At 43.3% G+C, this 27,680-nt stretch overlaps 1 protein-coding gene across 4 annotated transcripts in view; it reads right to left on the reverse strand.

The window, feature by feature from the left end:
- sh3pxd2aa (SH3 and PX domains 2Aa) overlaps positions 1-27,680 on the reverse strand; it is a 128,078-nt gene that overhangs the window by 20,074 nt on the left and 80,324 nt on the right. For 2 of the 4 annotated variants that reach the window (XM_034083013.2, XM_034082935.2), the window contains exons 7-9: positions 23,056-23,184; positions 9,974-10,087; positions 3,387-3,470 (exon numbers count right to left, since the gene is read on the reverse strand). In XM_034083013.2, the coding sequence (XP_033938904.1) occupies positions 3,387-3,470; positions 9,974-10,087; positions 23,056-23,184 (327 nt within the window). The remainder of the gene's footprint in view (positions 1-3,386; positions 3,471-9,973; positions 10,088-23,055; positions 23,185-27,680) is intronic. The other 2 variants (XM_071204191.1, XM_034083098.2) reach the window with 1 other exon arrangement.

The raw sequence follows: 27,680 nt of genomic DNA on the forward strand, positions 1-27,680 counted from the left end.
TCAGCCTGAAGCTGGAATTATTGGGCGTGTCTACTACCTAGAACCCCACACAATGAATGGTACGTGACAAATTAAGTGTTGGAATTCCAGAACTTGGTCTCCAACGACTTTCATGCCCTCATTCTCTGGTGGCGACAATTAGCCGGGTGACTCATCCTCGCTCTACAGAGGTTGAGGTCTGCGTGATTAAAACCAGTGTGCCGATTGGGCGGCTGTCCCACTTTCACACTTTCCACCGGCTCGTTGGGGCCAAACTTTAATGTTCTGTGTGGGGAGACATGTCTAGTTAGGAGACATTCCTGAAGACCTGCCTAACACTGTTCCCTATCCTGAGACACATGCTTTATTCCAGTGTATCCATGACGATCTACTGTAAATGCTGCCTGTTTAGGTTCCTGAATCAGCTGTGTAGTGCATGTACTGCTATTAGTCTCCACAAAACCAATCAGGATTACACAGTGGTGATAAGTAACTAAGCACATTTACTCAAGTACTGTACCTAAGTACAATTTTGAGGTACTTGTACTTTAGAGTAATTCAATGTTTTGATACTTTGTACTTCTACTCCACGACAAATCAGAGGTACATATTGTACTTTTACTCAACTACATTTTTGAACACCTTTAGTTAGTTCACAGATGTGGATGGATGATGTGAAATATAATTAAGTGTTAAATCAGACTTTAGTTCCACCTGGAGTAAATCCACCAGCTACCCTGCAGTCTACAAAGTACTTCAGACTAGCTGCACCTTCACCAGCTTTGAGAACACTTTCATGATTAATGAAATGGACCAATCTGCACTTTTACTTTTGGTAATTTAAGTATATTTTGATGCTAATACTTGTATACTTTTACTTGAGTAACATTTTTGGATGCAGGACTTTTACTGTTAACAGAGTACTTCTCCCACCTCTTGGATTACATAGGTTAGTGACCATGTGTGTAACTTACCCTGCGTCAACTGACTGAGGCTTTGGACCGTATGAATACTGCTGTATGTCAGTGTGCGTTTTTACAATGAGACCAGTTGTGTTGACACCAATGCATTTCTCTCCTGTTCAGTTGCTAGAGTGGACGCATGAACACATTAGACCTACACCGTGTCTGTTTGAAGCTCTGACTAAGCCTGGAGCCAGACAAGTGTCTAACTGTGGGACTGCGAACAGTTTAAACTAGAAAGCGCCGACTCGCCCCCCCCCCCCCCCCCCCCCCCCCAGGAGAGGTGATTTTTCAGACATAGACTCACTTTCAGCAGTAAAGCAATAATGACTCCCCCAAAGCACAGATTACTTTCCAAAAGAGGATGCCAGAACACTTTTATGTGTAAGAAAAAGTCATTAACAGCATTTTAAACCCAAGGGAGCTTGCTTTAATTAGCAGCAACTCTGTTATCCAATCATTTATGTTCACATGGCTCAGTGGCTGTCAGGGTTGTTGCGTTTGTGTTGTGGGAGCCCAATAGCTTTACGAATCCAAATGTGTTTAGTGCAGCAGTCCAATTATGTGTGCTGCTCTGTGTGAGCTGAGGACAGCTCCAAGTTGGATGGAGTGAGACTTTAGTGTCAGAGCTGACTCATGGCCACCCGACATGCAGCTCCCGCTAGATTTCTCAGTTGCTGTTGGCTTGCTAGTGACCATGTTCATGAGGTTGTTTACCATGTGGCCGCAACATATGTGAAAGTGCTAAGGAGAGGGGCCACGGGAGGGGCTCAGCTGTGTACTGGATGTCTGTTTATGGGGACGATGTGTAGGGGTGAGAGAGTTTCAGTCACCGCCAGGGGTTAGCCTGAAGGGAGATCATGCGTTTGGTTGTGTGTGGTTGTTGTGTACATGTATCTATGGTTGCTGTTTTTCACCGCAGATCATTAACAACTGCTTCAGTAGCAAAAGGCATTTTCAGCAATCAGTGATGCTTAAAAAAACGCAACATTTTGATATTTGCTGTAGGGCTGTAAAAATGATATTAAATCGTCCAGCGTATATATTTTCTTATTACATTTCTATTCAAATATCGGCTAGCTCTATTCTAATGTGTGCTCTTTATTCGACTTTAAACTGTTATGTTTATTATGGACAGAAGTTGTGATTTATTTGTACTTCACATAAACTATCTTTGAAACACGCTATATCAAGATGTTGGCATGATCTTTGTTTTTTGTGTTTCCTTTTTTATTTCGAAAATGTCTCTCTTGTTGTGTCGAGCCTGGTTTCACTTCCTGTCTGTTTTGTTACCGCCTTGATTGTTTGCCCCGCCCTGATCTACCCACCTGTGTGTTCTCACGCTGCTTGTGTTTTTGCCTGCCCTCTCCACCTGCGTGTGTATGCCGGTTTGTCCCAGTGTTCTCTGTCAGTTAGTAGTTCCCCTAGATGTTTCCCCTGGTGGGGTTCTGCCCCTCGATGTTTTGCACGTGTATTCCTTGCATTATCCCTAGTGTTCCTTGTGGATTTGCTTCCCCGTTTTTCTTGTGCCAATCTGGGCTGTCCCTAGTTTCTTTGTTTTGCTGTTGTATTAATAAACCTCCTTGCTTAGTTTTGTGTTTTTCCAGGTTTAATTTCAATACAGCTCGCCTTTAATTATGTATACCTCCTTTGTTGTACTCTGTTTGGGTCCTGCTCATCTCACCTACACATTGCCACAGGAAAGAAATGACCAAATTGGGAAGGATGTAAGGTTTTTTGCCATTTCGCCCATCACTATTTTGTCATGGCTTAAAAACTGAAAATTAATCCCACACCTGATGTGCTACTAACAATGTGCACACATCTAGTAAATGAATTCAGAGATACTCGAAATACACTTTGTTGTTATATTGCATGGAATGCTCTTAACATCCCGATAGCAATGAATATTTTAAGTGCTTTGACAAAAAATCCATTAAAAAAATGTCATCTGTGGAAGCCGTGGCGCTGTAAAAAGCGCGACCAATCATCTGAGCCGGCCCGGCTAAAATAACTGGATGGCCTCCCTGCCTGTCAGCCTTCCATCTGTGCACAAACTTATCTCGTGCCCTCATTGGTCATGTGCGCATTCGTGTGTGTTGGAGGAGGGGCTCTATGAGGAAGTGGCAGGTTTCTTCCGGCTGTGTATTTTCAAATTCTAGCGCACTCGAGCCGGTCTCTCCAAAATGACCTACCCCACCTTTAACATTGCACGCTGCATTTTTGTGATAAAGAGAATCAGCTAACAGTAGCTTCAGTTTGGTTTGGTAATGCCGCTTGAATACACACACTAAAGACAAACACTATATGTGTGTATGTTCATATGAACGAGGGACTCGGGGTCTCTTATGGGTATGTCTGTTGGTTTCTCATATTGTTGAATGTGTATGAGTCCACTGTCACGGTTTAATGTGTGTGTGAGTGTGTGTCTGTTTCCGCCTTCACCTCTGCTCTGCTGCCGGTTGACTATCCCCCCCAGGGTCCAGCGGCGGTCCAGCCTCTTCAGATGTGCCTTGCGTCTCTTTGTAACTGACGATGATTAGGGTGCAACCAAAAGGAAAACAAGGAAACAAAAGTGGAGTTAGTGTGAGAAGCAAAGATTATCAAAAGAAAAAGCAGTTGTTAGCAGCATAGCAATAGTTTCTAAGGGACAATGGCACATCAATGGAGTCAACAAATCAGCACTTGGAAGGGTAAGCTGGGGTTGTGAGTTTAGCTAAGGGTATGTTAAAGTAAAGTCAGCTGCTGGTGGATGGCTCTAGATATACCAGTCAAAACTCAAACATGCATGATTCATTTCGAGGGCTTACTCTTCCTAAGTTATTTAAGATGGATCAGGCTAGCCAATGCGAGTTATACTTTAATGTTACTTATAGATGGATGTGTACTGTGCATGTTTAGTATGTTTTGCATATCAATTTTAGAAAAGCAGGCCTTTCCTGTTAAATATTATTTTTATGAATGTAAATGGTCTGCAAATGCTAAAATCGGATTGGATTGGTGCATCCGTACTTAAAAATCACACACAAGTAAATACTTTCTGTTTTCTGTTCCCCAATAACATCATTCTTTTCAGACAATGAAATGTTTAAATGGGTTAAAATCATGTTTACAATTCCCCAGAGTCCAACTCGGCATCTACAAATAATTGCTTTAAGTTTTATTTATAATGATATCGACAGCAAAACAGAGAAAAGCAGCACGATTGCTCTGGTTACTTGACTCCAAAACACCACACATCCATAACGAGGGAAATCCTTTTAGCACCTGAGTAAGATGAAGCATGATGTTAAGAAAGGATCAATGTCTGTGTTCACTGTCAACCTACATCTCATAAAGCCATCGCGGACTTGAATTGATTCCACTAGGAAGACAAAGATGGTAGTGGTATACATTGCTAAGGTCTGCACATAGTTCCCGCTGCAGTGTGATGAACTTGTGACTTATTTCACTCCTTATTACTTCAGAGTCTCAGTAATAACATGCTGAGTCATTGTCCTCTCTTGTATGAGGCCACATGAAGAGCAAACACATTAAATGGATTACAGCACATGTCTTCCATCTGTCTTGGTACTCTGATTCCTTCTCCATTTCCTGTCCTCTCTTACCCCTCATGTCCCGCCATCTTTCCTCCTGCTCCACAGCTGTCCTGTCTTCCTTTGTGTGCCTATGCTACTTGTAGTGTCCTCTCTCCTCTTGATTCCTGTCTGCCTTCCACCCATCCCGCTGAGCACCACCCTACTCCCGCTGACCTCCTAATTGAAATATCAGCTAAAGGGAAGGCACAAAGGGAAATGTTATTTTGAGGTAATTCCAGCGGGGCCGGCTCGCCTGTCGGTTCCTCTCCAGCGAGCCGAGCTGTCAGTGGAATTAGGTTACGGACCACGCACAGATAATGAGATGTAAGGGACGACAGGAAGCGGGAAGGGGAGATCAGAAATAAGAAGTGACGATGTGTGCAGGCCCTAATGGGAACATGGGGGCCACTGATGGAGGATGGGGGGTGGAGGTGTGTGTGGTTGTGAGCTCAGGCACTCCCCGAATAAATGGAGCATTGGTTAGCAGAGACAGTGAACAAAACAAATGAGAGTGTGTATCCACAGGCTTAAAGGACGATTCTGCTTTATAATAACCTGGGTGTTATATGGTAGAATATGCCCTAACACTAATAAGCAGATTGCCCACACCAAGTACATAGCTTTGATGTGGCGCAATTTAGTTTTCTTGTCCATCAAGGGATTATTATTCACATTTAGTTTTACTAAGATTTTATTACGACATACTCATGCACGACTCTTCCAGAGAAGTGTTTTAAATGATCAGGTTCTAGTGAAAGTGCACGTTTGTGAAGTAGTGAGCATGCAAATGGGTACATGAGACTTACATTAACCTTTATTTGTTTTTTTTTGTTTGTTCAGCATGGGGATTAAACAATATATTTTTTAGATTTAGTAATTTAAGGAAACACAGGGGAGCAGTTGATACAAAATTGTAATTTATTGTAATAATTATTGCTTTAACACTCTGTTTTAAGATCCCAGCTATACAAATAGTAGTCCACCGATTAAAAAGTAATTAATACCTGGCCGCTGCATTACCCAGAATGCAATTGGGCAACTGCTGTTTCCACAAATATAAATTGTGTAGTTCAGTGGTTCTCAAAGTGGGGTCCGCGACCCCCCGGGGGTCTGTGAAAAGTTTTCAGATTCATTCATTTAAATTATCATGATATCATTTTATTTATTTTTTTTACAAAAGGCTTCATAGTTCAACAAATAATATATATATTTTTTTAATCTAAAATAGTTCATAGATTACGTTCTAATCTAACAAATCTATACATTTAAAAATCAAGCGCGTCACCCGTTACCGTGGAAACAACAATAACTGGTACGTCAGTCAGAGAGCGCCGCTGCTAGCATCATAGAGATATAACACGGCTAGCATACTACGAAGATGGACAGATTTTTAAAACGACCGGTTACGGCTACAAATGAAGTAAAGGAAAAACAAAAGTAAGGAAATACGATGAGGAGTATCTCCAATATGGATTTATTGAAGTGGAAGGGAAACCGAAATGTCTGATATGCCTGCGGTGTCTTGCCAATGAGGCGATGAAGCCTGCCAAATTGAAGAGGCACCTCGAGACCAAGCATCCAGATTATGTAAAACAAGACCGGGCTTTTTTTGAGAGGAAGGGCGAGGACTACCGCCAGCAACAACAACAACAACAACAACGGATGGTTAATGTTACGTCTGTTTCAGCTCATCGCGCTGATTCGTTACCGGTGGGAAGGAAGGATTCAGGAAGATTTTTTATTTTGTGAGTTGACGGGGCGAGCAACAGGTGAGGAGATTTTCAATGTTATAGATATGTTCATGGAGACTGGCAATGTGAGGTGGGAGAATTGCATTGCGATTTGCACGGATGGGGCAGCTGCCATGACCGGACGCAAGAGTGGGGTGGTTGCTCGTGCCAAGGAGCGCGATCCAATGATGATAGCTACCCACTGCATGCTGCACAGGCAGGCTCTGGGCTACAGTCCGTTCTCAGCACGGTGGTATCTGTGGTCAACCACATCAAGTGTAAGCCACTGCAGTCCCGTTTATTCGGCCAGCTCTGCAGGGAGATGGGCGCAGGACAGGACACCCTGCTGTTCCATTCAGAGGTGCGTTGGCTCTCCCGTGGAAAAGTGCTACAGCGGGTGTACGAACTGCGCTCAGAGCCGTGTGAGTTCATCCAGGATGACAAGCCAACCACTGCAGCACTCTTCTCGGACCCCGAATGGATCGCACAGCTCGCCTACCTCGCAGATGTGTTCAACTTATTGATCCTGGAGGTAAGCGACACAATCAAGGCATTCCGTGCCAACACAGCGATCTGGAGAAGGCGGGTGCAACATGGCATTACAGACATGTTCCCCCATATCTCACATTAATGGTAAGTAAGAGCTCTCTCTCTCTCTCTCTCTCTCTCTCTCTCTCTCTCTCTCCTCTCTCTCTCTCTCTCTCTCTCTCTCTCTCTGTCTCTCTCTCTCTGTGTGAAAAAATAGTAATTTAAAACACATTTCCTACATGTCTACACCACCTTGCCCTCTTTGGATTTAATCAAGAAACATTAACCCTGTCTAATGTTAACCAAAACTGTAAAATTATGTTATATTACTAAAAACGTATTATTGGGAATCGCGAGAAGTTTCAGAGCGACAGAGTCACAGAGCGTCCCCGTAACCATGGTAACTCACTCTCACTCCTGCCTGGTTCGCATGGCGCGAGAGGAGAGGGAGAGACGCAGAAGTGAGACTGACTGAGATTACTTTGAGCAACATGCATGGGAATAAGTTACAATATAATACATTTGTGTATAAGGGTTTCCGTTAGCCGGTAATTACCGGTTTTTAGCTGGTAAAATGTAATAAAAACCGGTAAATTCAAAACCTGCCTGACCGATGCTCCGATCTATTGGCCGCCGGTCATTATCGGCCGATATTCACTCTTAATAGTTTGATCGGTGCTCTCTATAAAGGCCGATCAGGAGAGATGGATCTGATCGATATGGACATAAACGCGAGTGAAGTGTAACTGGACGCAAGAGAGAGATCAGATCAGCTGCTGCATAATCACCTGAAGCCCCGCCCACTGTTTAGCGCGCTGCATGAGAAACTGACGGGCTGTCAGGAGAGAGAGGGAGGGAGAGAGGAAAAGAGAGGATCCGTTTCTCCCGTGTTATTAATCAAAGTTAATTTTTGAATAATGTACTTCATCTACTACAAGTAGTTTCTTTGAATGTAATAATTATGTTGTTTGTGGAATAATTTATTGAAAAATTAATCTAAATGTTTTGATCTGTTACGATTATAAACTGAAGCAATATAAAAATGACTCCCATTAACTGAGTTTTAAACATCAGAATATCCGGTGATTACTCTGCCACACAATTCTTATTATTATTATTGAAACATGACCGGTAAGTTTCAAATTTGTCCGGTAAAATAAATTCTGTCCGGACATTTGACCGGTGAGAAAGAATCCTAGCGGAAACCCTGTTGTGTATATGTCTCGCTATTCAGATGGTCTGCTGCCTGGTGCTGCCAATGTGCAGTAGTGTCCTCTTTTCGCACCATGACACCATCAGTTATGAATTTGTTTTTCACTGCTTGAGAAAATGGACTTGTGGCTGAGAGCGTGTGAAAAATGTCAATTGTGCGAGAGTTGGCAGCCCTGTGAACTCGCTTGACATTATTATGTATGAAACTGCCAATCAGATTTATTGACTGAGTAATGTGTGTGTGTGTGTGTGAGCAACAGAAATGTCAGATATGTGGCATTTATTGATTTAGTTTGATATGTGTGTCTTCACATGCAGAGAGAAGCAATCAGCGTCATGGACTGCCTTGCATCACTCCAATAGTGTCCAGAGCTGGCTGCCATTACAAGTAGTGCTTTGGGATTGGAGCAATGCAGTTGCAGTTGTTTTGCAATTTACTTGATATATGTTGCAATGCAGGCATGTGTTCAATTGTGTATAGCCTGCATTTATTTTGTGATTAGACTTTTATAAATAATTAAATTTTAACTAAGAGTGAAACACTTGATGTGTTATCTTCTTTCTGTGTGTGTGTGTGTGTGTGTGTGTGTGTGTGTGTGTGTGTGTGTGTGTGTGTGTTCTGAAATGCACTTCAAATGATCACTGTTCTCTTGATTTCCCTTTGATATTTTGTTTAGGTACAGCGTTACTTGCAGCTAATTGATTGATTGTTTTATGGGTATTCTGTGTTGAGATGGTGCAAATATTTTTAATACATATCTAATATCTTTCTAATACATTTATCTTGTGTTGTTCTTTCACATAACCAAGACTATAGAAGTGTAAAAAATAGGCTACGTCAGACGTAGCCTATTTTTCACATCATAGATAGAACAAATTACAAGTACGAATCGGGTGACCGTCAGGGGAGTCTCAAACAACCCACACACGAATGCACAGCGATCCGTGCACAGGAAGCGGCTTGTGTTTGCAGGTTCAGGGGATTTAAACGGAAAACTAATATGTGAGGATCAAAAATACACATGTAAAACTTTTTTCTGTGTTTGTAAGAGATTCCACTGTTACAGGCCCTGACGACTTCCATTAAGCATGTGTGGGTGTGGGTGTGGGTGGGAGGGGGGAGAAAGATCCAAGAGAGGAATGAAAACTGCAAATTACAGCGAGTGTGGCAGCTGTGCAGGAGCTGTCATCCTTCTAGCTGTGTGTGTGTGTGTGTGTGTGTGTGTGTGTGTGTGTGTGTGTGTGTGTGTGTGTGTGTGTGTGTGTGTGTGTGTGTGTGTGTGTGTGTGTGTGTGTGTGTGTGTGTGTGTGTGTGTGTGTGTGTGTGTGTGTGTGTGTGTGTGTGTGTGTGTGTGTGTGTGTGTGTGTGTGTGTGTGTGTGTGTGTGTGTGTGTGTGTGTGTGTGTGTGTCGTACAGAATATGCACCGATCAATGAAGCATGGAGGCTTGCATGTCTTAACGATGGATGAAAAATGTGTTGGATAATCAATGTTGCCCGTATATCTTAGCATGCATGTGAGCACATTTGTGTATTTGCACTTAATGTACGACAATGGGATCCCCCCGGGTCTAAAAGCCGGAAGGGGCTTACTGTACGACACGGTGATGAAAAGTGCCATCCCAGCAGTGAGACTGAACACTAGGGTCACAACAAAACAAGCCTCCTGCAAGAGCTGCAGCGTCCCGGGGGATCCGACAGGACTTTTCTGTGGTGCCAAAATATTGCAAACCCTTTTGGCTGCAGTCTGGCACTGTTTCCCCATGGGGCTGACTGTGGTCGCCAAGGGTCCTAGTGTGGGACTGGAAGTGTTTTGAGTCTGTGTCGAGGGCTGACTTCTGTGACGTGTAAGCATAGAAAACAAGCGCACCAAAAACCGTTATTGAGAAACCGCATTGCCCGTTACACGCGGATGATTTGGGCAAGAATGACACAGGTCTCTCTGTGTGTTATGAATCTATCAATGCGTGTGTGTTTGCGCTAACCTTCTCCAGTCCTGGAAGTGCCCAGATCCAAATCGTCTCTGGTTACATTTTGGGAGTCCAGGTATGTGGCTGGCACCCAGCCCTGCTCCTCTGCTGTGCTGACAAACCACCAGCCTGGAGAGAGAGAACAAAGGGAGATGAACACATTAGTATTGCTAACAATACAATTGTGCAGGAATGAGTGCTTAAACCCGGACATGAGTTAGCATGTTACACTTCGGGTCCACTCGTCTTTCAAAGTCTTTTTTGAATGCCTGAAATAAGAGTTCTGGTTAACACAAGCTGAAGAGATTTTTACGTTTCGTACTACAACATCAAATTTGGTAAATACTCCTCATGAATGCAAACTTCCGGATTGGCACACAAACTAGTCATCACGACACCAGTCTTTAATCATGGCATGAAGAATGGCTGTGAACATCGTTCCTAGAGGTTTACAACTCATTGCTACTCATCTCTCAAGTATAGCACAATGTACTGAGTGTGGATGAGCCAGCATGTATATAGCAAATTCAGTGTGTGTATGGGTGGTGAAACTGTACATCTAATCAGGCCCGCCCCTCCCTACACGCAGATCACGCAGACTGTGTGGGGCCTTACCTCGCGGATGGGGCCTCACCTCGCAGAGGGAGCCTCATCCGAAGCGCAAATGCGGCGCACCTTTATGCGGCGCAATTACTGTAAGCGCGCCACAGTTTTGCCGCTGCGAGGCTCCGCCGCGAGCACCATCCCCCCCCCCCTGTTGACGCTTGCGGCACAGAGGGCCTCATCACACAACTTTGCGTGGGGCCACAAGTTGGCCAGGGGCGGTCCTGCATCTAATATTCATGTACAGTACATCTAATACCAGTGGTGAACCATGTCTATCACAACGGGACCTTCTGTAAACACACACACCCCCCGCCGTTAGAATGTCCGTCTTTTCATTGAATTGTCGTCTTGAAAAGGGTACTGACAACAATTCTGAAACTACTCATTTAAAAAAAAAAAATTGTTGTCAGCGTGCCAGCGATCGAGTATTATCAACGGGGGGGGGGTTGAGGAGCTTGACGCTCGTGAACTATCAGCAGGAGGGCGGGGAGCCTCGCTGCGGGGAAGCAGTGTGTGGACCTGTCAGCGCAACTTACATGATACCGAATTTAACAAACACATTTAAATAATTGGTTTAGACGGCATAATAATAATAAGGACGACCGTCCGTTCTGTGATTCTCCAGAGCACACATGTCATGATATTAGGGTCATGCAGAGTGAGATATGAGATCGCTGTCCCTTTAAGAGAGAGAGAGGGGTGTGGCTTGTGCGTGTGTGTGTGGATGGTAGAGCGACAGTGAGAGAACCTATGGAGAGAACGTGTGTTTGTTTCTGGAAGTGAAACGAGGAAGCAGAAAAACAGAGGTCTGTGATGTATTTAGTGAAACAGAAGAACAGCTAAATAAATGCAACGGCCTCCCAAGAAGAGCCTCTCTCCAGTCATTGAAGCTAACGTGGGTTATTGAACCTGAAGCTTGTTGCTTCTGCGCTCCTCGACTACGGTCTGGGAGCCGACAGGAAGGTTCAACACACAGATGGCCAGTCCGCCCCTTTGTAGCATGTTATTTCGATGAGAGACGAGCAGATCGCCACTGGGCTTTCAACTAAAGACACAGCCACGCAAAAACGCTGACCCCTGATCTAGATCCTCTGTCTCTCTCCAGTTAACTAGCGGGCCTTCTAGAATACCCTGGAACCGAGGGAACTCTGAAAGAACACACCCATTGGCTACAAATCAATATATGATTGGTTGATCAAACTGTCAGTCCAAACATACGCTCTCATTCAGTGCAACGGCCAGGACATTCTATCAAGGATGAAGAATACCTTGGTTGAAGAATATTCTACCCAGAGACCCAGAACAAGATCTGATTGGTTGCTTTTTTTTCTAACACAAAACCACTAAAATGCGTAGTGCATGGTCCGAGAAGGACACATAAATCAACGTAACACTGTCATATTACAGATCAACAACACAGATACGATTCTCATTTATTCATTCTATTTACATTTTATTTATATAATTAAATACATTTTTGTTGTTTTTATCTGAGTGTTCCACGATAGAGAGATCTGATGTGAGCTCATGATGGCTGGAAAGCTCTCATCATTACTAAACCAGACACCAAAGACAATCCTGGAAAGAAGAAGATGCTGGAGATCTCCAAGCTCATCATACAGTAGATCAACAGAAGTTAAAGGCTCTCGTTGCATGAAGAAGGGGCTTCATTTTATCTATTCCTCAATTTGAAAGTTGTCTTAGCTAGAACTCCCTTGCATCCCTGAGCTAAGTGTCTCCAAGTCAAACAAAACAAGGTCAAACAAGTCTACAGCGATGAAAATAGCAATTTGAGGTTGTACTCAGGCATTGAGAGAAAGGCTACGATCAGCATGAATCACAATAATAATACTTATTTGGGCGAACCCAAGTTTAAACAATTACCCCAAGGGGAAGATGAATATTCACAACAATGCTATGGTTGTTTATCCAATAATTGTGGGGACATTCAACTCAAAAACAAAACCAGGCCGTCTCCCGATGATATTGGACTAGCCGTGACACCGTATCAGACCAGGGGAGGAAAGTAGGGGATGAATCAGCCCTTCCTCACTTCCCATGTGGAAAACATTGTGAAATGGTGACAGTTCAGTCAATGCGACAACACTTCTTAGTGAGTTAAAAGGCCGGTAAAAGTAAGTACATTTGTAACGAAACTTAAGCTACGGAGGTTGACAAAAAATAAAATAATGTTTCGACACAGACACCGTATAAATCCTGTATAGCATTATCCCACTCCTGTGTAGCTCAGGATTTTACTTTTTATCATAGGAAGTTGTTCAACAATATTGCACGATAATGTATTCAGGATGGCGCTGCAGCTCCACTAAAGCACTCATGGTCAGATTGTGTATCGATGTGTAATTGAGCTGTAGAAGTGACAGAATAAGAGCAATGGGTGGAGCAAGACAGAAAAGTAGAGCAACAGTGGCAACCATTCTTTCTTTCTCCGAATGAGTCCAAAGATTAGGTCATCACTGCTCCAATGCATTTACAGCCACATGGCTCACTCTCTAATGTGGCTGGGGAAGCCTGGGCGGATTAACCCATCAAGCCCTTTTTTTTTTACATTTCTAAATAAACAATTCCTTAACAACATTGTGATCACTGTTAGAGGCCATAATATTATCAGTATAACCCAGAAGGAGTAGTGTGGTTATCAGAAAATAATGCACTTCCGTCTACTTCAGCTTGTGTGTGTTAATTTATTATAACTGTGCACCTCTTCTGTATTACTACTGTTTCACATATTTAGAGCTGCTGGCAATGATCACTTTGATTATATCCATTATCGGTTTTCTCTATATTATTTATAACTATAACTTTGAGGAAATATACTTAACATCTAGTAAAACAGATAAACAGAAACACATCTTTGCTTTCACAATGTACTTATTTGGGAAACTGGCAATGATTGGTGATACATCTATGTTGATCCCTTCATTTAGATTTAAAGGTAATCTATAGTTATTTTACAGGAAATCTGAATATATTACAAATAATGTCGGAGCTAAAAGAGTAGCACTAAAGAGATCTGAATGTTCCTCCGAGGAAAGTAGTGATGGAATCAAGTATTAACACCTATAATAACATGCATTCAGATATTATCGGGTGGACACTTAACAGACGGCTGCAGAGGACCTGCTTGCCTCCCTGCATGCCACTTCTCCCTCCCTATACACATATAAGCACCGTGAAGCCTGCGCCACCCGGACTCTGACAGCTTATGTGCAGCATGAAAACACCTTCATGCAACACACACACTAAACCAAACTGAAATACTGTCTCCCCTGAAGTCTCGCACAGCGGGTCACGTCTAGTGGTCAACACAGGAGTGAATTCAACCTGAGGGCTGACACACATGGGGGTGATGCATAGTAGATGCAGTGGAGCCCCTGTTTGAGCTTCCAGACACTCAGCTTTCTGTGAATGTGCTGTCGACTGCTGCACAGGTGGGTCAGCTTACTTCAGTTTGGATCCGTCAGAAGCAATTAGGGACCCCGATTGGCCTGGTTGGAGGTTGTGGCTTCAAGTAAAATTGTATTTGACACCACTGCGCTAATTAAATCTTACAACATAGCCCAGGTTAAGAAGTCCTGTGTTATACTGGGTATTGCCCCAGTGTAAGGACTTAGGGACTCAGGGTTTTATTATTGGGGGGTACAGCCAGAGAAGCTGGCTTGACCAGTCAATATCAATTATGAACTGTGAATTTCCTTTGTTCATTTGTGAACTGTTGGCTAGTTCAGCGGGGAGTGTGTCTTTTGATTCCTTAAGGTTCTCATGTATGCTGTTTTCCTGCAGTGTGAAAGGTCGGCCTAGCAGTAAGAATAGCTTTCTCCATGCAAAACCCATTAGGGCTTTCATAGGCTGATTAAAAAGCTAAAGAGGAATTGGAGCCACCTGTACGGAGGAGAGGAGTAGCTCCGCACAAATTATTCATCTCCAAAGCCCACCTGACACACAGTGGAAAAACTGAAAGATACATCTGTGGTGATAGAGGATTAGGGTGACAGTTGTCAACAGTGGTGGAACTTCTTACTTTCAGTAAGAAGAGATTTATACTCCGATATGAGTGTGTGGCTTTAGAATAGTCCTCGAGGTGTGGAAGTGAAACATTCTAAATTAAAGGGGCCCTATAATGCCTATTTCAGGTGTCCCAATTGTATTGTTGGTGCTTTTTCTGTGACATGTAACTTTCTTTAATGTTCAAAAAGGTCTTTATTGTCTGTGAATCGAGTGGCCCATGGTGGTGGTGGGGTTATGGTATGGAAAGGCGTATGTTATGGACGACGAACACAGGCCACTCGATTCACAACATTACCCTACCCCTAACCCTAACCCTACCCCTAACCCTACCCCTAACCCTAACCCTACCCCTAACCCTAACCCTACCCCTCACACCAGATACTGCCTGGTTTTCGGACCCCCCCAGACGCCCCCAATAAAGCAAAACTGCACATTTCAGAGTGGCCTTTTATTGTGGCCAGCCTAAGGCACACCTGTGCAATAATCATGCTGTCTATCAGCATCTTGATATGCCACACCTGTGAGGTGGGATGGATTATCTCGGCAAAGGAGAAGTGCTCACTATCACAGATATACACTATCACAGATTTGTGAACAATATTTGAGAGAAATGGTTATTTTGTGTATATAGAAAATGTTTTAGATCTTTGAGTTCATCTCATGAAAAATGGGAGCAAAAACAAAAGTGTTGCATTTATATTTTTGTTCAGTGTAGTTTTGCTGCCTAAACCTGAATAAATACTTCTGCTTCACTAACATATCTTGCAAAGGTTTAGGTTTGACCTCCTGAAGCATTATAATTGTCGTGACAACATGTGATAATTGCCATTCAATGGGCTGATCACACTGAAATGGCTGCATTGATTTAGAAGAACGGAAGACTCAAAATGTTGACCCTGCCTCAACATCATCCGTTGACTACATGCAAGATCACTTTCTTAGCAGATTAGTGAAAAGGAAAATCGACTTGTTACCCTGCCAAACATTTCCCTCATAGTGTGAACTATAATAACTCTTCACACTGTTGGATTTACTACTCAAATCTGCCTTCTTAGATTGTATTTCGTCATCTTACTGTAAACCAAAGCAACATGCCGAACCCTTCTGTGGGATTTATTTGAACTCAATGATGTAATGCGGTTGGTTTCATTTGGACTGTTCCTGTAGAACCAACATACAGTTAGGCCTAAGTCTCATGGTGTGCATATAGATCGCTACTCTTTATCTGACAGTAACACAGTCCTGAACTTTGCCAAATATTTGTAATATCGCATGATACTGGTTATCAGCTTCAAGACTACATTAACATTGATTCCAGACTTTATTTGATGAAAATAAATTGCTAATCTTTTGTTCGTTGTGCACATAGTACAAGTACAGCATGTGTAGTGGTCTTGGAAAAAGTGAACTTTCAACACATGGATGAAAATCCATGTGTTTTGATATGTGTGCCTACTACGGAGTTCAGTGTGGCTTCAGCGAAACACAAAGTACACACTTGAATAAGTTCAAGTAGTGATCAAAGTTCCTTAGATATGAGACTTTTCCTCCGGGGCATGACAGATAACTGCACATGTACATTTACATGGCATGCAGTGGAAAAACAAGAGTCACGCTAGCGGGCCTAGTAGGTGGGGCGGGTGGGTTCTGTAGCGGTGGCAGCTGTGAACATGAAGAACAGGACAAATAAAAGGTGTTCAGGTAATACCTTGTTATTGGTGGCTGATTCACTGTGTGTGTGTGTGTGTGTGTGTGTGTGTGTGTGTGTGTGTGTGTGTGTGTGTGTGTGTGTGTGTGTGTGTGTGTGTGTGTGTGTGTGTGTGTGTGTGTGTGTGTGTGTGTGTGTGTGTGTGTGTGTGTGTGTGTGTGTGTGTGTGTGTGTGTGTGTGTGTGTGTGTGTGTGTGTGTGTGTGTGTGTGTGTGTGTGTGTGTGTGTGTGTGTGTGTGAGTTAGAGTTAGTCACACCGATGAGCAAAGCAATTCCTGTGAGCCCTCTCAACGTGAACCAGAGCTACACTGTGGGCATTCTATAGGATGAGAACATCGAGGGCTCATTTCCTGTCAGGTGTCAGGTCTTTTTATGGTCCAGGTGCCGGATGAAGAGGCTCACTAAAGCACAGCCTAAAATAGAGCAAATCTAAATCGTGTTTGTATTTTTTTCTAAGTTGATTTACACGCTCTTGTTTGTCTGACATAACAGACCCGACTGTTCTGGAGGATTTATGAGGCGCTCAGCAAGTAATGACTAATATTCAGAAAGGTTATGCAGCAACACCTGCTCCCTTCAATCACACACACACACACACACACACACACACACACACACACACACACACACACACACACACACACACACACACACACACACACACACACACACACACACACACACACACACAGCACAAAATATAAACATGTAAGACAGTATCGAGGCTGTAATTGGCCTCTCGTACAGCGTTGAGCTCTAATTGGGGTTTCTCGCTACACCGTGTCTTGGCAGGCAATAATTGGCGGCTTTCTCCCGCGGAGGGAGAGCGGAGGTCAGGGTGAACACCGCAGCAACAGCAACTCAGCAGAGCGAGATTATCATTGACGACACCAGCGGGGCCCCGTGGGAGAAGATGGGAGGAAACGGAGATACATTAAGTGACGCAGGATGGGGAAAACAAGGGCTAGAACGAGAGCAAGATAATGAAGGGGGAGGAAGGATATTTCAAAGAGTGTTATGGGTATAGTCAGAAAGAAAGACGAGGGAGAGCCAGCAGATGTTTGGCTTGGGTATCAAAGATGTTGTATTCACCACCAATTCCCAGTCCAACAACAACACGGCACTTTCCTTTGGGTTACTCATTCTGGGATCGTCCCTAGGGTTCGTCAGATAGCTTTGACAATGACGTGTGTTAGAAATGGGGGTCCACAAGGTCACTGTCATACCTGTGTCGTCCTCTCAGCGTCTAATTAGAAGCACATGCCCCGGAGAGCGGCAGGAGCTGGAACACAGATCTGCTTTTCAGGGCAACGTATTGAGTTGCCGTCTTATCTTTCTGCCGAGTGAGCAGAGCTAACATAGCAGCACAAAGACAGCTGTGAAATCACTTACAGTGGTGTCTTTAACATCGGCTGCACTCACAGCCTTTTACCCAACGAGTTTTCATTTGGGACTTTCTTTTGCTCCCCATTAAATATCTCATCAGGTGAGTACATCTATACAATTGAGTGAGTTAGTGGGAATCCATACATTGTTAGTCCACAATGTGTATAGGGACATTTTATTTTAGGCAAGGGTATTCATGGGGTAAGCTGCTCTAAATGTTTACAAGTTGAATGCCCAACCAAATAAATAAATATTTAAAAATGAGGACTGTTAACTATAGTATGTTCGAGTAATCCAGGAGACCTATTTTTCTTTCCTCCATCTATTTGAAATGTCAACTTACAATGGGTAATAAACTGTATCTCTCCACACCATCCACTACTATCTGAGGAGTTTGTATTGTCAACAACCTTTACCTGCCATTCAACATGAAACTTTTTGTACAACTACCTCTCAAACAAAGAGGGGTTCTGTTTCCAAACATTTGATTTTGGGGTGGAAAACCACTTAAGGACACTTCAAAGCCTGTCTTAAGTTAAACATAGGATATATGAGGGGGCAAACAGCCCCTTCTTTGTTGTTTCTTCCTAGAAAGTCAGTGCCGATGTCAAGGTTCTGGTCTTTATTGACACTGTAAGATGGAAGCATCACATCCCAGTTTGAAGCTCGTGTTACCTGGTTGAAGTCTTCATAAACCTCTGGGGTCGTGTTCCTGAAAGGGGATAGCCGGTGGCAGGCCTTTGATAACCAGTGTTGACTACACATCACCTGCAGTAGGGTCAAGCTAAACCTGTGCATTGAACCTCTGTATGTTACATGTGTTTAAGCTAGCCATAGACTTCTAACACATACACGCACACACCCCTCTGTGCTCAAGCTTGCATCGTGCCCATTACAACAACATGCAGAACCCATGTATGCACACATGTCTTTGATTATTGACATTATGTTTTGAACCCTAAAGGTGGATCCTTGCTCAGCTTAAAAGTGGCTCCCCTGAGCCTCTGCTAACTCCAGATTCTGAGGTCTGTTCCAAGAACGTTCTTACTGCCGGGCGAACTCAGCTAAGACGTGTAAGCAGCAGTGTGAGAATGCTATCTCTTGGCTAAAGATGTACCGCTCTGATGGATGCTGGCTGTCTGTTTTATAGCCTGAAAGCATTGCTAATGCTCACCTCAAGCCTTCTATGTGAACTCTGTTAACACAGCCCTCTCTGATCCAGAACATCCTTTAAGCTAGCCCTCAGGACACCTTGATTAAACACTTAAGGTCGTTTTGACAGCCTAAGGCAAAGGGTATAGCAACACTTTTGCACTTTGATTATGTAGATGTTTTCTACAGTTAATATAATTTATTATGCAGTTAAGTGTTTAGTATTCATTTTACAATGGTTTTATAGACTAAATATATGTAATGTATCTCTTTATATAGGTATTACCTGTATCGTTGTTTTCTTAATTGGGCTATTGTGGTCGTTCCGAAGCAGTAATCAATAACAATGAACTTGAGCTCAAACATCACAACCAGGTTTTAAAAAACTGAATTAATCAACACTTTAATTCAGAGGGATTTCTTAGTTTCCAGTCACTGCAAAAGCTGTAATTATTGCATAGCCTTTGGGTAAAGCTAACCATAAACTAGAGATTTCAGTGCAAATGACCTAATCCAATGTGAGGTTCTGACATTTGAGTTTAAAGCTTTCTCCTTATGAAGCTGGTCTGCACAGGGGACAGTCTCGAGGCGGACCAAGCAGAGCACAACAAAAAACGATAGAAGATAATTATGGGTTGGACTGAGTGCTACCCTGGGCACAGGCAGTGGGATATGTCTTTTGTGTTGTCATGTAGACCATAGCTATTTCTGACTGAAGTCCACAAAAAGCCACATTTCTATCCTTTTACAAAATAGAGGATTAGTATACCAGCAGATCATACTCTTTGTAAGATGTCCAGTTAAGTGTAGAGAAAGGTAAACCTCATCTTTTTGAATCCACTGTGACAGAATGCCCCTGAAACTTGGCAGCAAGGAAGGCCAAGATATTTGGGCAAATGGCTTCTCCGGCTGGTGATGTGGCTTGGGCGGTACAACAACCAAAAGGATCCTGTTTGTAGTTCAGTGTCAAGGTCCTCTTGTCAGAGCCATTTGTCTCGGCTGATGAAACATGGAAAAAAAGGCAATTTTGTCCTTACGTACATCTGTCACTGTGGCCACAGATTGGAAGGACGGACACAACACGCCAAAGCTCCTAAATGTAATGTACTTTGGCACGTAAACCAACACATAAGCGGCCAACCCACTACCACCTGCGTTTACTTTAACCCTAACCCTCAAAGTAGAGGTCTTGATCAAGAAAAAACCTAAGTCCTACATAAATAATTGCATATCTGAAAAAAAGGGAACCATAAACAACTCATAGAAGTGGCCTCTACGAAATCGATCCATTGAACCAAACAGTGTTCAACCTCTACACTCACAAAACCCCCGACCACGCAGGAATAAGAAATGGCCATTATTATAGGGATGACAATGTCCGTTTGTCCGTTGGTTTACGACTACGGCCCGGAATAAAAGAACCCAACTACTTGATGGATTGAAGTGTAATTTGATAGTTCTATCATTGGGGAGACAATGACTCCTAAAGACACTGGCAGTGAAATGTCTCAACAACTTCAGACTGGTTTGCCGTGAATGTTGAATGTCCACATATGAAGTGAAGTTACTATTTTGTGTCTAATAAACTTTTATGTCTTATAAACTTGCACAAATAATGACACCCCAATCAGCCATAGTTGTACTTTGTTTTTAATGCTAATTTGTATTTTTTAGCAATACTCTGAGATGTTGAATATTGTAGCGACCTGGAACCAGCATGTTATTTGCGCATAGTTGTGCATTCTCCAAATAATTGACCGCCATGTGCAACATCAGGTATTCCAAGAGAGACTTCAAAATGAAATCACTATCCGACACAGGCTTTTTATCTATTTTTATCTATGTGGCTTTTTTATTTATAAAATATAACTGATCACATATGCTGATTATTTTTGTCCTGCTGGGACATTCGTCTCTCTAGACAATCGACGGTTCCCATGTCCAAGGAGGAAGCAGAGCAATCAGGACAGTGGCCCTGGGCCTCTACCCTCTCAGGGCCCATTATGGCCTGTCCACCCCCACCCTGTTGGTGCTTCATAAATCTCACTCTGCTAGATAGCAGTTCCTAAATTGCAAGATACGTTGACCGAAAAGTCAACCTCGAGGGACATGGCCACTCACGCAAACTCTTCCACATATACACCAACCCCCCCCTCACATATAGCTCGTGATTTGCCCAGTTTTCAGTATGACAATGCGTGTTCTTGACACAGTAGCCACAATCAAACAGCTGGGTCTAGACTACCAAGGTCAGTAACTTCTCACAGGGGCCAAACAACAACATCCGGCTCTGGAGTTGAACACATAATGATATAGGGTCAAGCCTGCAGACACTTAAAAACTTGAAATACTCTGTGCTGGAATGAGATACAGCATATTAATCGATGATACCATCTGTGCTCAATGTGTGGTGGAAAGAAATCAGCATGTAGAGTCTCTACATAGAAAACGTCAAAGGAAGTGAGCACACGCAGAACAGGAGGCTGCAGTAAAGCCTTGGAGGCGGGAAGGGGGTTATGGGATATTATACTAGGTCTCAGATGTGTTTGTTTTGGCACAGCCTCCGAGTGATGTCATCATCATCATCACCATGGCTGTTGCTCCACTTCTTAGGCCCAGTAAATGACGACAGCTCTACATATCAACCACTTTGGCAAAAGTTCCTCTGAGTTCAGAAGTTGCTCATATTGCTGTAAGTACTTTGAATTATATGAAATGTTAACATCCAAAGTGGAGCTCTCAGATGAATCTGGTGAGCAGATGCTGTCAGGCCAGACTTTCAGAAACGGGATCACAGAGAGGAACGGCTGTGTGACGAAGGCAACATTATGAATATGCATCAAACAAAGCATGCATCACTCCAAAGAGGTCCGGGTATTCAAAGTTGCATGAGAAAAATTAATGTCCCCTCGAGTTAAGAGTTAACATTTGAAAACCTCAAATAACAAATCTGAAAAGAGAGCAGGAAATGAAGACATCCACGTCCTTGAAGACATCGACTTCCTCTGACCAAAAGCCACATCGCAAAAGAAACCGTTTCCCATGCAACTTCTTTACTCTTGTCAAAACTGAATTCAACAATTATCTAATTTCTCCTGGCAGGCGATACATTTGAAAAGCACCAAGTGAAATGTGACTCACACAAAGAGACAGCGGAATTACAGAAAGACTCATCAAGGCACGTAATCAGTTAAAGATGTGCACGATGAGATATCTGAAAGAAAATGTATTGACACACGTAATCAGTGTACAGATAAGAGCGGGGGTAAAGACAGGGCCAAGCTTAGGCTGAGCTTTCTTGAGTTGTGCAAGCTGCTGGCTGTCAGGGGATGCTTGTATGGAAAGTCACATGGGAGTGCTAAATAAAAGATGTGACAGTGGGAGGAAAGGTAAATAGTGAAGGCCTGCTTTTTTGGTGATGCAAATACTAGCCGAGCTCACTTGATTTGCAGTGTCACTGTAGTTCACTGTGTACATACTGGAAGTTACTCTATCCACACTATTGACACATTACATCATTTGGTCCAAGTTCCAAATAAATAAATGATAAAAGGCCGTCCCAGTCTTCGCTTGGTTTCGCCTCCCAACGCCTCTTTAGTTGATTAGTAATTGTGTATGCATGTTCAAGCTAAATGCTTTGTTTTCAAGAAACTCGATGAGCTCTCCTCCTGCTTTTGCACGTTAAAAAGCTCAATTAAATCAACTAAATTCACTTATTTATTGTAATTAGAACTTCTTGAAAATGGTCCTAAAAATGACTTCTGACTGTACTTGACATTGTTGTTTCAAACAGCAAGAGGCAACCCTAACCCTAACCCTAACCCTAACCCTGCCATGTCTTCACACACTGACTGCTGCCAGCCGAACAGCACCCCCAGCTGGTGCCAAGCGCCAGCTAGGGGATGGAGAGATGGGGAGAAGAGAGGAGAGACTGAGGGAGGCTGCCATGAGGGGAATCATGCGGACAAAGGGGTTACAGGCGGAGGGAGTCAAATCAGGAGAAGGTGCCGAGTGAGCATGCTTCATATGTTTATTCTTGTAATGTGTACTTGGACAGGGGGAGATACAAACAGGAAGAAACAAACCAAATGTTCTAACAACATGTCATGTTAAACAGAGCCACGTTTTCTTTCCTACTTGTCATGTTCTGCTATTGATGGTTGTCAGAGTTCAATGAAGCACGCGTGGCACAAAAACAAAACAAGAGTCCACTCACCACTTTCGCTCTTCTCGATCACGTCCACCGTCTCGCCGGCCTTGAGGCTGATCTCGGAGTTCTCCTGCCTCTCGTAGTTGGCCACGGCCACGTACTGCTCCAGCACCATGGGCTCCGAGCTGTCAATCCCTGAGGGGAAGAAACAAGCTGTCAGCCACCTGCCAGCCGTGGCCCCCCGAGATCGTCCCCCGCAACCAACTACACTGTTGCCGCCTCGCACCCGGTACGCCGCCATCGGCCAACCCCCGCTGCCTGCCGCTGTTCCTCTCTGACCAATCAGAACGCGAGCTCGCGACTTGGCTGCATAGTCCCAAACGTCTGGCCATATAGCTGAGTCGACCCCCGGCCCACAGCAAAGGACAGAGGAGCATCGGAAGGAATCAAAACAAAAGGAGGGAACGGGATGAAAATATTTGCGGGGGCTGCATCTCAGACCTAAAGTAGATCCATGACCAAACTTAAAAGATCCAAAACAAGTGAGAAGAGAAAGAAGAAGTGGAGGAGCTGCTATAGTTTGGAGGGGAAGACTGGGGAGCCAATGAGTGGAAGAATAGGGAAGTTTCCCTGTGGAAAATCAACAGTGCGGTTGAGAGGAAAGGCCTCCCCTCTACTGCCTTTGGGAGGCAGCCGTTGGATGGCGGGTCGGGAGGGGGGGCGAACACACCAATCATGGTAGTCGGCACTGCTGGCCTTAAATAGAAACATATGAGGGGACGAGAGAGAAGGGGAGAGAGAGGCACAGGGAAGGAGGCTGGGTCCATGTTTATGTGAAACAAAAGAAGAAAGCGTTTGAGTTGGGGTTAGGCCACTCTGTTTTCTCTCTCCCCTTCTCTCTGATGTTTAACCTCTTCATTACCAGCAGTGGTTTCATTCACTCAGGTCACGTGGTGCTGATCCGAGCCTGACTCTTTCTCCTTGGCTTGTTTCCACAGAAAGATGACCCACGCAGATTACACTTCACATCCTGTTGTGTTCTGGGTATCAATGATGTGATCAGGGACAGAAGATGTATACATACTAACAAATAAATACATCTTGTTTGGCCATAAGAATCTGTCCCAGAATGTGTTCAGTGGGTTAATCAATGTTATGATTCCCCATAACTAAGCCTAACGTGAGTAGGTCCAAAGAGTGTCCAACAGCTGATCATAAGAAATCATCAAATGACTCCATCCACACCGCAAATCAAATATATTCAGAATGCTGTAATCTATTGATTTACTTATTGCAGCCCTAAACTCTGGATGCCGATTGTTTATTTAATAAGTTATTCTTTAAACATTAGCACATGGCAGGCTTAGTCAACAAGCAACTTCAAAACCCCTTCAGCTTGAATATGGCCTCTCCACAACTGGACACATGCAGAAGTTGAAATGGCTTTATTGAATATTGGACGTTGACCAATAGAAGAGGAAAATAAAGCAGTCTGCAACACCTCATTTACCTCGCACTACGCAACACATATTCCGTACTAGAAAAGAGTGTTTCATGATTCAGAAGTGTAGTGTAGGGGTGGGCGATATTGAAAAATATATTATCACGATATTTTTCAAGCAGTATCACGATAGACGATATATATCACGATATTTTTTCATGTCGGTTATTATGGTTATTGTTCAAGTTACTCAACAAGCACCTACAAGGTAACAGAAACTAAAACAAAAAGGAGTAACAGACCAAAATAGCATTTCAAGCTGGTTTTATTTCTGAAATGAATCCCTGAATGATTACAAAAAAATTCAATATATATATATTTTTTTTAATCACGATAGATACGATATCTCTGAAAAAGCATATCGTGGAGACCTAATATCGTCACGACGATATATATCGTCATATCGCCCACCCCTAGTGTAGTGTCCCACCACGTTAATGTATGTCATAGATTGCTTTCAAACACTTTTTGAGGGTCAACACAACACCATTACCAAATTACCAAGATTGGACAAAAGTCGGAGCAAGATCAACTGAAATGTCTTGAAATGAAATGTATTATTTAAAAAAGAATTAAAGTTACTTTTTTGAAAGGAATCACTCATGTGTTCATCTATGTAAGTGAAACATATCGAATTAGCATGTCATCTAAAGGGAAAACAGTGAACAACATCTGAGCAACATAAAAAGGCCTTCGAGGGCTTCGAAAGCTCAGTAAGTCAAAGGTTGAATCAGAAACAGAATGTGCCGTAACTTGGAGAACAACACCCAGGCTCCAGACCACAAGACCTGGTGTGGAACCGTCATCCCTGCACTATAGGTAGAAGTGTTTGCTAGACGGATTAAGTTGTTGCGAACTGTATGTAGACTCAGGCTAGATTTGTTCCCTTTGCTTCCTATCATGAACCCATTCCTTCCTTCAGCAAATCTCATGTATCCCCCGAAAGAAAGAAACACCATGTTTAACTCGGTCTACTTTAACTTCGGGCTGTGTTAAAAAGTCCTGCACAGCACAATAATCCTAAAGAAAATAAGTCCTTGCTTGCTTGATAGCTATCAGACATAAAAAGACACACGTTGGCAAAGAGAAGATTCTTCACCTAATGTTAAAAAAGAGAAGACAAAAAGGCCCGTCAGCACCAGCAATGACACAACACCGAAGTCACGTGGAGTCTTTGATGAGCGAGAACAGGAACGCTCGCTAATTACTGCGACTGATAATGAAAGTATGGAGCATTCTTTGTCAGCAAGTTTCTCCATATGCCCACTATCGACTGCATCTGAGATGAGAATTCTCTGCGGTCAGCCTCTTTGTCGTAGTGTCAATGGGATTGGACCTTGAACAGGAATTGTTTGTGTTAAGCTGTGCACATCCTGCGGGTTAGATGCCACCATACACATCTAAAGGAACATGTCTTGCTAAGAGTCAACATAAAATCAAGTGTGTGCTATATGTTCACAGAGGCAATGTTATAGTGGTATGAGTCTGAAACAGGTTGCAATGCATGTATGTAGGCAGCCTGGGAGAATAGCTGAAGCTTTTGCGCAGTACTTAAAACACAATTAAGCATCCCTACGTGTTGTTACTCAAATAAACAGGCAGGGAGAGCTCATAACTCCAGCTCCCCACTGGCTCAGGCTGGGCATTCATCCCCGTCTTTCTTTAGCATCCTCCCCGGAGGCGGAATAAAGAAAAGAAACATGTTGTGGAGGACGTAAGCAGCCTATGTAGAGGGAGCAATCAAAGTCAGCCTGAGGTAATAAAGCAGCACAGATCCAGCGACTAAAACACTTTACACTGTTATAATGGCAACCACGCTTGTTGAGAAATAGCATGAATCCTAAAGACCTGTTACATACCACTTTTCCATATTCCAATACTTTTATGGCACACGATTTCTTGTTGATGTCAGGGGAGTTGTTTCCTCCAAGTTCTTGAAATATGGTCATTTCCATTCAAAAGGGATTTCACTTTGTTATTCCTAAATAGTATTGACATGCTGATAGCTCTAATGCAGGGTATACGCAGGAATCCTGAAGTCACATGTAAGACCTTTTAAGACCCTTTCCATACATTTTAGACCTCATCGCCACTTGGAGTTTTAACCGGTTACCTTGGTGACACACATTCACTATATGCAGTATTGATTGTCCTTCCTCCTTATCTACCAACCATTTGGACGCAGACTTGCATTTCCCCATAACGATGTTGTTCAACAACCGGCGTAAACGGACCTTCGAGCTATCAAGCAGTGAGCGTGCGATGTCCTGTTCAGATGACGTCAAACCCAACGGGATGCCATCAATAAACGACACAGAATCACACTACACTCCTACGCCATGACTACATTCAGGCACACTGTAGAACACAACCTCTTTGGACCATTCATATACTTATTGAAAACAAGCTACAACATGTAATACCTTGGAAAATGCTGTTTAATACTTTTAATAGCCTTCATTTTTCGCTAAATTGATTTATCAACTTTACTTGTTAAGACCCCGCGGACACCCTGTAATATAAGGAAACAATATGTGTGTCTGTCTCAAATACAGCTTAGCCTCAATCACAGTTAAGCGTCTTGAAGAACATTGGTTAAATATTCACCAGATGGGCGATCGTATTTTTGTCGTTTATAGGACAGAGAAAATTCCCTAGGACATCTATTTGCAACAGGGACGATTCTTTGCTCTCGACCCATCATTCCTATACTGTACAACCACAGTTGAATGAGGTCACAGGCACTGATGCAGACACATGTAAAGCACCAGACTTGACACCTCATTTCAATCCAAGGCGCTTTGCCACATGCAGAACTAAAGTGCATGTCCCGGCACTCTGGCACCGTGCCCAGCAGCTCTGCAGGATGGATGGACAGACTGCAGAGAGAGAGGCTGGATGCAAGCAGAAGGGTGGACGGAGAGGCTCAGGACAGCGCATGCAAAGCAGATGTCGAGAGAAAAAATGAAGTGTGAAATGAAATAAACAAACAAAAAGCAAAAGGGGATGCAGCTGCCGCTCTCACAGTGGTGCATGCTTATTCAACATGTTGACATAGACACACAAGGCTACCTGAGGCCTCTTTCCTCGGGCTGTCTGTAAAGCCGTACATCCATACTGCAGACGGAGAGAAGGAAGGAGAGAAGCAGAGAGAGATTATTCAGTTTGACAGCATGCAGAAGCCACAGTA

The sequence above is a fragment of the Pseudochaenichthys georgianus genome, chromosome 1 (assembly GCF_902827115.2).
Source record: "Pseudochaenichthys georgianus chromosome 1, fPseGeo1.2, whole genome shotgun sequence".
NCBI lineage: Eukaryota > Metazoa > Chordata > Actinopteri > Perciformes > Channichthyidae > Pseudochaenichthys > Pseudochaenichthys georgianus.